A 12,579-nucleotide genomic window follows, 5' to 3' on the forward strand; every position below is an offset into this window, starting at 1 on the left:
AAGTAACTACCTTTTTGGTGTGCTACTGACTGTTAAAAATTGTGTTTGCCTCTGTCCTTCCGATAGGGGGGATTGAGGCTGAAAGGTGTGCTGTTCACATAAACTCGTGGCTTCGAAACTGGTGTGACCGGCAGAACTTTGGGTTCTTTGATCACGGGAAGGTCTATGCTACACCGGGCCTGATGCACCGGATGGGATGCGCCTCTCTCGGAGAGGGGTAAGGATCTTTGGTCAGGAGTTGGCAGGGCTGATAGATAGGGCTTTAAACTAGAGTCGAAGGGGGAAGGGGCTAAAACCAGGCACGCTGGTGAAGACCTAAGGGATGGTACGCTAGAATCAGAGGGGCTGTGTGCCAGTGAGGTCCTTCGGTTAGATCCACAAGGTGCTGAGTGTAAGGAGACGCACCTGAAATGCTTCTACACAAACGCACGCAGTATGAGGAATAAAATGGATGAGCTAGAAGTCCTGGCCCAGTCCTGCAACTACGACATCATCAGCATAAGTGAAACCTGGTGGGATGAGTCCTGTGACTGGGGTGTTGCGATAGATGGTTACAGGCTCTTCAGGAGGGACAGGCAGGGTAGGCGAGGTGGTGGGGTGGCGATGTATGTGAAGCAGGGGCTGGACTGTGTGGAACTCCAGGTCAGCGATGGCAAAGTTGAGAGCCTCTGGGTAAGGATCAAGGGACGAACGAATAAAGGGGATGTTGTTGTGGGAGTCTATTACAGACCGCCTGGCCAGGACGATAGCGCCGATAAATTATTCTTTACAGAACTAAGAGAGGCCTCGAGATTAACTCCCCTTGTCCTTATGGGGGACTTCAACTTGCCAGACGTTAACTGGGAGTGCCACACGGCTGACACGAGCAAGTCCAGGAGGTTCATGAAGCACCTAGATGATAACTTTTCGGTGCAGGTGCTAACGGAGCCAACTAGGAAAGGTGCCCTCCTAGACCTGTTGCTAGAAAACAGAGAGGGTCTGGTGGGAGATGTGGTGATTGGTGGCCGCCTCGGTCATAGCGACCATGAAGTGGTTGAGTTCAAAATTTACGGTGACAGAAGGAAAAGTGCCACCAAAACCTCATCCCTGGATATGGGGAAAGCGGACTTCAGGCTGCTCAGGGAACTAGTCATCAAGGTCCCCTGGGAAACTGCTCTTGAAGGCCTCGATGTCCACCAGTGCTGGTCATTCTTTAAGCGATGCCTCCTAGAAGCACAAGATCAGGCAATTCCTAAATATCGCAAGTCAGGCAGGCGGGGCAGGAGGCCGGCGTGGCTGACCAGGAACATTCTGATGGAGATTAGGCGGAAACAGAGAGTGTTTCGCTACTGGAAGGAGGGCCAGGTGTTATGGAAAGAATACAGGGATGCTGTTCGTGTTTGTAGGGAGAAAATTCATGTGGCTAAAGCACACCTAGAGTTGAAGCTGGCTGTGTCTGTGAGAGAAAATAAAAAGGGTTTTTTTAGATATGTGAATGGAAAAAGGAGAACTAAAGAATACATAGGGCCGCTCCTTGATAGGGAAGGTCTCCTCACAGACAATGACATAGGCAAAGCAGAGACGCTTAACGCCTTCTTTGCCTCTGTCTTCAATGCCGATGATGGGCTTCGGGACCCAGGGTGCCCTGAGCTGGAGGACCAGCACGGTGGGGATGACAAACTCCCAACCGACCCTGAACGTGTGCGGGATTTGCTACTCCACCTGGATCCCTACAAGTCCATGGGTCCGGATGGGATTCATCCCCGGGTGCTGAAAGAGCTGGCGGACGTCATCGCGGAACCTCTCTCAATTATTTTTCAACGATCCTGGGAATCTGGAGAGGTCCTGGTAGACTGGAAGCTGGCAAATGTTGTGCCGATTTTCAAGAAGGGTCAGAAAGAAGACCCTAGCAATTACAGGCCTGTCAGTCTCACGTCAGTGCCTCGTAAAATCATGGAGAAGATGGTTCTCGAACTTATTGAGGCGCACCTGGGGGACAAAGCAGTCATTGGTCCCAGCCAGCATGGGTTTGTGAAGGGTAGGTCCTGCCTAACTAACCTGATTTCCTTTTATGATAAGATCACCCGTATGGTGGACCAAGGGAAACCGGCTGATGTGATTTTTTTGGACTTCAGCAAGGCTTTTGACACGGTTTCCCATAGGATCCTACTGGACAAAATGTCCACCATACAGCTAAATAAAAACATCATACGATGGGTGAGCAATTGGCTAACGGGCAGGGCCCAAAGGGTTATGGTGAATGGGGCTGCGTCAGGCTGCGGGCGGTCACCAGTGGGGTCCCTCAAGGCTCCATTTTAGGGCCGGTACTTTTCAATATTTTTATAAACGATCTGGATGTAGGAATAGAAGGTATTTTGAGCAAGTTTGCTGATGACACCAAACTTGGAGGAGTTGTGGACTCGAATGAGGGTGGAAAGGCCTTGCAGAGGGATCTGGATAGGTTGGAGAGATGGGCGATCACCAACCGCATGAAGTTCAATAAGAGCAAGTGCCGGGTCCTGCACCTGGGACGGGGAAACCCCGGCTGCACGTACAGACTGGGCGATGAGACGCTGGAGAGCAGCCTTGAAGAGAGGGATCTGGGGGTCGTGGTAGACAGCAAGTTCAATATGAGCCAGCAGTGTGCCCTGGCAGCCAGGAGGGCCAACCGTGTCCTGGGGTGCATCAAGCACGGCATCGCTAGTAGGTCAAGGGAGGTGATTGTCCCGCTCTACTCTGCGCTGGTGCGGCCTCACCTCAAGTACTGTGTGCAGTTCTGGGCACCACAGTATAAAAAGGACATGAAACTGTTGGAGAGTGTCCAGAGGAGGGCTACGAAGGTGGTGAAAGGCCTGGAGGGGAAGACATATGAGGAACGGCTGAGGGCACTGGGCCTGTTCAGCCTGGAGAAGAGGAGGCTGAGGGGAGACCTCATCGCAGTCTACAACTTCCTCGTAAGGGGGTGTCGAGAGGCAGGAGACCTTTTCTCCATTAACACCAGTGACAGGACCCGCGGGAACGGGGTTAAGCTGAGGCAGGGGAAATTTAGGCTTGACATCAGGAGGAGGTTCTTCACAGAGAGAGTGGTTGCACACTGGAACAGGCTCCCCAGGGAAGTGGTCACTGCACCGAGCCTGTCTGAATTTAAGAAGAGATTGGACTGTGCACTTAGTCACATGGTCTGAACTTTTGGGTAGACCTGTGCGGTGTCAAGAGTTGGACTTGATGATCCTTAAGGGTCCCTTCCAACTCAGGATATTCTATGATTCTATGATTCTATGATTCTATAATAATAACAACAATAACAAAAATATAACAGTAACAGAATGAGTAATAATGATAATAAAAAGACTTGTCTCTAGCACAATTTTTACAACCTCAGATAGGGAAATCTACTGCATGACAAAAACAAGACATTAAATATTTTTCCGAAGTTATGGCTGTAGAGGGAGTCTTAAGCAATGTCTGGCTAATCATTTATGAACTCAGTTGCTGTGTATGCATATTAGAGATGAGTGATCCACTGATATTGTGTTGATATCACATTCCAAGTCTACCAGTGATATCAAACTGTTAAAAAAATCTACTAGAAATCATAGATGCTAATGAGGGCAGATATTACAAAGGGCATTATCTCCCATCATGCTGCTTCCTGCAGCCCAACCTGCTCCAAGCAGTGCTCCTGTGCCTCTGTCACTCCCAACCCTGCACCCTCTGTTGGGTGCTGCCTTCTCCCAAGACACATCAGCCATGGTTGGGGCATGCCAGGCAGCTGCTCCCAATGCCATGGTGTTCCCCAGCCTCACCAGGACTAGAATCATCTTCCTGTCCCTGCTGCAGCACAGCTCAAAGACGCAGAACAAGATTAGACATGGGATAGGTAGGGATCAGTGAGCACAGACAGAAAGACCTCTTCTCCTTCCTCAAACTCCCCAAGCCCTAGGTCCTCATCCAAGAGCTTAAAGAGTACCATAATAATTTTTAATAATGTGATAAGAGTATTTTCTGGTAACAGCAGCACGAACAGTTCAGATGGTGTCACCTATTATTAGTGCTGCTTATACTAAATAGCAGCTTCAATGTCCGAGTGCAAATGTATTGCATACATGAATAAAATATTCCCCTCTAAAAAACCTTATACTGAGTAACCTTGGTAACATTCCCCACCCTGGCAAGGAGTAATCCAGGATGTTTAGCCATATTTATCAAAATAGACAAGAGTCAATGGTGATGACTGTCACTGATTAATCTCTTAATATCTTTAATGAGACTTTACCAAAATCTGGAAATTCAAAATTTTTTTGCCTGTTTAAATGAACTTCCATAAAGTTCGGCCCTAAGGGTTATTTTTAAAGTATTGCTCATAAGTACTGAACAACTAGCAATGCATTAAAAATAAACAAAAAAAGTACCAACCCCAAACTAAACAAAACAAACCGCAATTAAAAGCCCATAAAACGTGTCTAGTTACAAAACAAAGAATTAAAAGAGTGGTGTAAAATTAGATGTTAAAAATGTTAGTTTGCAGTCCAGACTATTTCAAAATCCTTTCTTTTATGCTTACATTTTGCTTTATTCTTCCACATGCTTTGCAGAGACACAAGTCACCAAAGTTATAATACCAAAAAAAGGTGAAGGGCAATGTGCCCCTTATTTCTTGTAAGGTGTCAAAGATCTATCAAGGTGAAATTCAGGACTTAGCTGTTCTTCACCCCATAATCATGCAACTTGATCTTTACCCTTTTAAACATTAACAATGTCCTTTTCACCTAGCAATCATGGCAATCTTGCTGTATATGGTTTTTGGATGTCCAGCAAAAGGAGAAACAACAGCTATAAGAAGAATGAGACTTAAAATGAATTTGAGATGTCTTCACAGAAATCTCATCAGTAACACAATGTCAGACAAAGGTTTGCAATATATTGTTCACTGCCTTTTTTGGTATTTGCAGAAAACACACCCTAATTCTAAATGTTCTGAGTTTATTTCTATTTCTGAGAATTCTTATTAGCAGCAGGTCACTAACAGAGCAGCATAGTGAAAATGAGGCAACGTTGATAATACAGGCTAGAATCATCAAGAAAGATTAACTCTTGAGAATGCAGTATTTCAACATAATATGCAATGTTGGAGAATAAAAACTGAGAAGCTATTCAATTCAGAGAGAAGAAAAATAAAAATAAATAATTTTTAAAAAGACCCTAATTTTATGCCTTTTTCACTGCCTTTATTGTTAGAAACTTGTTCACAGTCAGAAAAGAAGAACTGGCAAAATTGTTGCTAAACCTAACCTGAAATTAAAGTATATTGATTATGTGTGCATTTCTAAAAAAAAAAATTGTATGTGTTAATTTAAATGTCTTTCAAATGTAATTAAGATTTTCTGCAGAAATATATCACTAACATTGGTCTCCTTGAAAAACATTTATAAAAAAATCAGATCTCATAAGTAGTCATATTTTATAAATATATACACACACACATATATGTATATGTAAGTAAAGATTTATATTAGAAAGATCCCCTGAGCTTTCTTGAATGTGTTTACCATAATTCTTACCTGCTTGCATGAATTTCCTGCTATGAAAAATGGCCATGATCATTGAATAAATACTTTGCTACAGCTCCGTTCATTTCTAGAAAGCAGCAGCATCATACTAAATCTCATTATTTATTTTACACTTACATTTTATCTATGGATCCCCTATTTTTATCTGAGCATTCTAACTGGTGATATCTAAACAAGCAAAGGAACAGCTACTTCTGACAGTATATGATGGTCATTTCAAAGCAGTTTCCTTAGGGAAAAATAAACTTTTCTCTAAAAGTATTTATTTTATCTAATTAAATACTTTCTTGATGTCATTGTCTTTCCAGGACAAATAGGAGACAAGATTGTAAAGAAACACAAATGCTCTATGGTAATTCTTCAGTGCAAGCATGTAGAGATTTATTTTTTTTCTGGCTGCTCTAGCCAAAATATAAATCATTTTCCGCTGTGGTGTCAGGAAGTGTATTGCAGTAAATTAATCACAAACTACTTTTAAGAAGAGACAAAAAAAAATCAACTGAAAAATGAAACAAATCTCTCTGAGCCTGTTTTCCATTTGCATTGTCATCACTTACCTTCAGAGGACGATGGAAGTGAGATGGGAATGCTGCTGAAATGCATCCAACAGACCCTGTGTGCATGTGTTAGTATCTCTAGCAGACTTTGCTGTGCCCCCAGCCATTGGAAAAGATAAAGTATTATAACCTGCCCACAGTATAATTTTCACTCTTTGCCAGGCTCCTAGCCTAGGATACACTATGGGAAACTAAATGCAGAAGCACAGAGACTACAAGCCAAACCATGAGGCTTCTTTTAGCATTTCCCAGTACTCAGCCATATTCTGGTGGGGTAGATAAAAGTCTTTCTGCCTCATTATAAAACAAGAGGAAAGACAATTCATAAGGGAAATGGAATCATTTTAGAAAGCTTTTCCTAATAAGCCCAATAGTTCAGCAGATGTGCGCGAGTGGAGAAAGCTGGAAGCGCAGAGAGCAGGCAGCTCCATCCACCATCACACCACTGTGCCTCGCCTCGCTTTCATCTTTTATGTCAGGCAATCAAATGAAAAGCCAATTTTATTTACTAAGTGAGGGTCAAATAAACTCATGCCAATTAAAGAACAGAAATGATGTCTCTGTGGTTTAGACTGGAAGCTTTTTAAAGACAAAAAAAATCTTAAATAATTCACTCAGAAAAGGCTTCTAGAATCCTCTCCTGCCTTCCTTTGTTCCCAGGGCAAGATGAGAAAGCACTGAACATTTGTTTAACTCTACCCTTTCAAACTCTCACACTGACAAACTACACCATCCAAGAGGCAGAAGGAGCACTTGAAATCCATGCTTTAATAAAGTAATTTTCAAAAACTTTTCAGGAAGACTACAAGCAACAGCAATTAAAGTCAGCCAGAGCTTTACAGATTACTTTGAAATTAGAAAGAGCTTACCAAAATGTTTTGAAACCTTTTGTTATCTTCCCACTCTTTTCTCAGTCTCCAAAATCACTTTTTTTTTTTCCTTTTCTCTGATCATAACCCTGCCTTTCTCCCTGTTAGCTGCTCAGGTCTGCATTAATTAGCTTATCCCCAACTCAAGAAAGTACTTTATAACTTATTAAGCCTAACACTAAGCCTGTATATTAATTCTTAGCAAAAATAGCTCAAAGCATGCACTCAAATGCTGCTGAAATTGGGCCAATTCTGTGTGTTTTTTCTCCTTGAACTGTAACTTTTTTTTCTCCTTCCTCAGCAAGCCACACTTACCTGTAAAAAGTTGTATAATCCACCGTTGAATGACAGCCCTGAAACTCCCAGGCTTTGAGCTTCTGGCATTCCCGGTGAGCCCGGAGTTTCACTCTGACTGTCCCATGGCAGAGCTCAGGCACAGGTTTCCTCTGCGGACGATTGCAGAACTCGTTGGACTCCACACGCCAGGATTCAGCAAAGTCATCCACATCAAACTTGAAATTCCCATCCCCTCCAATTAGGTCATCTCGCTTGTGCCCGTTGTAGTTGCCACACAGACCACAGAGTTTGCCCTTCAGATGTGGTGCGGCCATGACTTCCACAAAACTGTCTCCATCCCATGAGATTTCCAAGCCTAAAAAGAAAGAGATGAGACAAAAATACGTATTAAAAAGAGAGAAGAAATCGAGTATCACAAATTGTGACTTACATTCGTGAAACAGCGTTTCATGGAAAACTAAACAAAGCTACAGTTTTCCTCCTGATAATGCTGTTAGATTTCTATATACCTCCCAGTAAGTACCTCTGGCAAGTATAGTTTCTTAAACCACACTTGATTACAACATATGCAAGCCTGTCTCTGTATACTTTTGTTCCTCCTTGCTATTGAATATGGTTATCCTAAAAAAAATCCTGTCCAGTCTGTATCCACAGCAGAACTACTCTCAACACTGAAAGAGGGCTTTTGTGAAATTCTGCAAATTGAATTAGCTACAGCAAATTTCTAGCAGATTTCAGAAGGGCCAGAATTTCAGCTTCTGTCACCTACTGTACAAGTCATGGACATACAAAGGTGTCCATGCCCCATGGGACTTTGCCAGTGACTGCTGCCTAGAAAACATCCTTCTTTTTCCTGCCTAAAGAGGTGTTAACTTATTTGGGAAAGTACAGCTGTTCCAAAAACAGTACTCTGTGTGGATAAAAAGAGAGAAAAAGATGAGAGCAAGGAGATGTCAGATGGGTAAAACAGCTGTAAGAAGGCAGTCTGAAAAGGTTTCAAATGGTTCATTCAAAAGGTGTGAATTGACAACAAAGTTGTCATCACAAGTCAGCAGCACTGAGGAATGATGGTAGACATGGAACATTTATCTAGAGGCCAGGATGTAAGTGCTCTGCTACAATCTTTTACAGTAAGGTTTCATAATTCCACTGCATCAAAATCAAAATTGTTTTCTGTCAGTGAAATCTATTTTGTGTCTTTATTCACCTAAAAGCTAGATGTCTAGCTTAAGTCAGCTGCCTGGTCCCTCTCTTTGATGGACAGAAATAGACAGCTCAGGGATCACAACATGGGTGCCTAATGCAGAGGACAAACTACCTTATGAACGCCTTTCTGTTTCCAGTGATACTATAGAGGACACGGAGATCAGGCAGAGACTAAAATAGTTTTTATACCTGGGTGAATTTACACTAAATGAATTCCATCTTCTGCGGAGTAAATATGCATCTCATAAAGGAATGCCATTTTTGAATCATAGGGATAAAAACAATACCAAGAATCACTGCTGCTTAATTTCCATCCAAAAATGGCCTTTCTTTTAATTTTTCCCATGTCTCATGAATGCTAATACTTCACATCTTTGCAGTGCCCTCCATCACAACCCACTTTGCTGATGTTAATTTATTCCTGTAAAATGAATAATAAACCATCATGTGTGGTGGTTAGTTAAGGATAAACACAGCAACTTGCTTTTAAACAGGGTAGTCCAGATTTTACCCTTTTCTCCCTGCCTGGCCAAGAACACCAAACAGCACCACTTCATGGTGCAGGACCAAGGCTTTGCTCCAGCCTTCTACACTTGCTGTGTGAGCTGGCTTAGCACCACCCTTTCCTCTTGTAAATCAGTGCTTTTCATGCTGCGATCCAAATTCTGCCCTGTGCTCATGCAAGTAATTAACATACCAGTGACTCAGTTCAAAGCTGGAACCCTTCCTTTAGTAGCACATCCCATTGTCTCCTGTGACAATTCCTAACCACACCGCAAAGGAACAGGGTGAGGCCTAAATGGCAGTGGAGGACATAGAAGGGGAGCTTTGCCATCTGTATGCACGGTGCTGCCCTTGAGTGATTTACACCCTGTCACCAAGTGTTTGGGGGAAGATTTATCCCACAAGCTTTTGCCGATTGTTCTGTGTCAGACAGTCACCACAGTCTATTTCATCGTGTTTTCTTATCCTTATAGTTATGCAATGATAATACTAATACGTACTGCAGCTGTGCCTGAAAGCAGTTTCAGATTGTCGCATAAACCCAGCATGGAAAGGGCCACTGTTGCCTACTCCAAAGGCATTTTACACCCAGAAAACTGAGAAATTGTGCAAGACTGCAACTGTTAATGAGGCCAGCACAGTGGCAAGGAGGAAAGCTGTCTTTTAATCTGCTTCATACATTATCACTGCTGGACAAATTCAAATTCTGGCTGTCTTTGCTTCTGACAACATTGAACAAAACAAAACAGCTTGATTTGCAGACACCAGACTAATACTGCTGTGCTGGCATTTAGAAAAAAAGCTTGCCATTAACTTATAAACTAAGACTATTTCAGACTTGAGAATCATGTAAACTTTCTCAAAGTTTGAAGTATCCAGATCCAAGTCCTCAGACATTTCTCTTCAGAAAATTACTCAATTTTTTAAGGCAGTGTTCAACTTGTTCCCCAAATGAGCTCCCTCAGAAACTGCTGACTTTAAGCAGAGTCACAACAGGTTAGTGATTTAATCCTAATTTTCCTTTATTTTTTCTTTTTCAAGTCTTGACTTACTGACTTTCAGTGAAGCCACTCATGCTTATTACAGGCTAACTCTAAAATTATCTTGAATACTTGCATGTCCTTGGTGACAGGTAAACTAATCTTCTTGTTACGCATTGCTCTGTGAATGCAGACAAGAATAACGTACAATTCTGATTTCTTGCCTCAGCATATAAAAATGCACCATTAAATCTACAGATTCCTGCTTTGATTACTCAATTTGATTCAAGAGAGTTACAGTTTAGCTACTACAATTGGACATACTTGCCTCTAGCTGGAATTAATTTAATTACTCTTTATCCCGCTGTAATTGCTCAGATGCAAGTACAGCTTTGTAACTTCATAGTGCCATGTTGTCCTTAGCTTTACTAACAAGATTTCTAGCTTTGATGAACAGCCTAGAGGTTTCTGTCCATAGCAAAGCTTCTTCCATTTCATAGAATCATAAAGGTTGGAAAAGATCACAGAATCACAGAACTGTAGCAGTTGGAAGGGACCTACAGAGATCATCAGGTCCAATCCCCCTGCCAAAGCAGGTTCCCGAGAGCAGGCTGCCCAGGTAGGCATCCAGATGGGCCTTGAATATCTCCAGAGGAGACTCCACAGCCTCCCTGGGTAGCCTGTTCCAGTGCTCCATCAACCTCACCATGAAGAAGTTCTCTCATGTTGGTGCGGAACTTCCTGTGCTCCATCTTGTGGCCATTGCCCCTTGTCCTGTCCCCACAAACCACTGAAAGAGGTTGGCTACAACCCTCTGTCTCCCACACCTCAGGTATTTATACACATTGATGAGATCCCCTCTTAGTCTTCTTTTCTCCAGGCTGAACAGAGCCAGGTTTCTCGGCCTTTCCTCACAGGGAACATGCTCCAGGCCCCGTATCATCTTTGTGGCCCTCCGCTGGACTCTTTTTCAGGAGATCCCTGTCTTTCTTGTATCGGGGAGCCCAGAACTGGACACAGTACTCCAGGTGAGGCCTGACCAGGGCAGAGTAGAGGGGGAGGATCACCTCCCTTGACCTGCTGGCCACGCTCCTTTTAATGCACACCAGGATCCCACTGGCCTTCTCGGCCACCAGGGCACACTGCTGGCTCATGATCAACCTATCGTCCACCAGGACCCCCAGATCCTTCTCCGCAGAGCTCCTCTCCAGCAGGTCATCCCCCAGCCTGATACATGTGGTTGTGCCTTCCCAGGTGCAGGACTCTACACTTGCTCTTGTTAAACTTCATTTGGTTTCTTCCTGCCCAACTCTCCAGCCGTCCAGGTCTCGCTGAATGGCAGCACAGCTTTCTGGCATGTCAGCCACTCTTCCCAGCTTTTTATCATTGGCTTACTTGCTGAGGGTGTACACTATTCCCTCATCAAGGTCGTCAGTGAAGGTGTTGAACAGGACTAGACCCAGCACCAACCCCTGGGGAACACTGCTAGTCACAGGACCATGTGATCACAAGATCATCTGGCCCAAGCATTTTGGAGTAAAAAGGAAGGGTATTTAATCTAAGATAATATAAGGTGCATAATTTTATAAGTGCCTGATTGCACCGTGCAGTGTGTGCCATTTTGTTTGCTCACATACAGAAAATTCTGTTGGTTTCTGTAAACCAGCTAGAGCTGTGACAGATGGGATTATGCTATGGAGCGATGTTTGAAATGGTCTCTTTGGCAGACAAATTGTTTGGAAGAGTTTCTTGGTGCCTGTAACTCCCTCTTCTCTCTTTTCCTCCCCATTTCTCCCCTAATGGATGAGTTTCCCATTCACTTGGACAAGAATCAGAATCCAAGTAATTGGTGAGACTTGAAGACAAAAGATGCAGCATCTGTCCCATCTGTGGGATGTGCAGAAAAATAAATAAATAAATAAATAAATAAATAAAAATCTAGGAGTTACTTTTTAGGGTTTTCCAATTTTCCTCTTTCTTTGAAGGATGCTTAATCAACTTGTTACTCGGTTTCTTAACTTGGCACACTATGTGCTCTCCTGCATTTAATAGAAATCCTTCTGGATTTATGCACATCACACACTGAGTTTCACATGCTGGGAAGTCCCATCAATTGTTCTGCATGATTTTTCACAGTAAAGACATCCTCGAGAACTGGCAGAGCACTCTTCCCTAAAGATTTAGGGCCACCATGGTATAGAAAACCTCAGCAAAACAGGTACGTGCAAAAGATCAGGACAGAAAATAAACAAAAAGCCCTCTTGCACTAGATGGATAGATGAAACAACACCAGCTCTGTAGCCCTTAGCTCTCTTGTCTTCTTAACATACAAATTTTAAACAAGGACTCAACACCATCCTAGCCCGTAACAGAAGTACCTGCCAGTGCAGGGTGCCAGAATTGCTGCTGCATAGCATCCGGGGCTACAGCTGGCGAGAAGTTTAGCCATAAAACAGGTTTTCACTGGAAAATGCCAATTCATCAGAACTGAAATGCTTCAGGGAGGCATATCAGATTCAATGAACTTGCAGCAAAACCCAGGCAGGGCTCCAAGCTGGTTTCCTGCCATCTCGCCTGGTGGGCTGTCTGGAAGCCTGGACTCTCAGGATATGCAACT

At 43.3% G+C, this 12,579-nt stretch overlaps 1 protein-coding gene across 9 annotated transcripts in view; it reads right to left on the reverse strand.

The window, feature by feature from the left end:
- BMPER (BMP binding endothelial regulator) overlaps nucleotides 1-12,579 on the reverse strand; it is a 159,241-nt gene that overhangs the window by 43,549 nt on the left and 103,113 nt on the right. For all 9 annotated transcript variants that reach the window (XM_027451419.3, XM_027451418.3, XM_038174729.2 and 6 more), the window contains one exon: nucleotides 7,291-7,627. In XM_027451419.3, coding sequence (XP_027307220.1) covers nucleotides 7,291-7,627 — 337 coding nt within the window. The remainder of the gene's footprint in view (nucleotides 1-7,290; nucleotides 7,628-12,579) is intronic.

Source organism: Anas platyrhynchos, chromosome 2, assembly GCF_047663525.1.
Source record: "Anas platyrhynchos isolate ZD024472 breed Pekin duck chromosome 2, IASCAAS_PekinDuck_T2T, whole genome shotgun sequence".
Classification (NCBI taxonomy): Eukaryota; Metazoa; Chordata; class Aves; order Anseriformes; family Anatidae; genus Anas; species Anas platyrhynchos.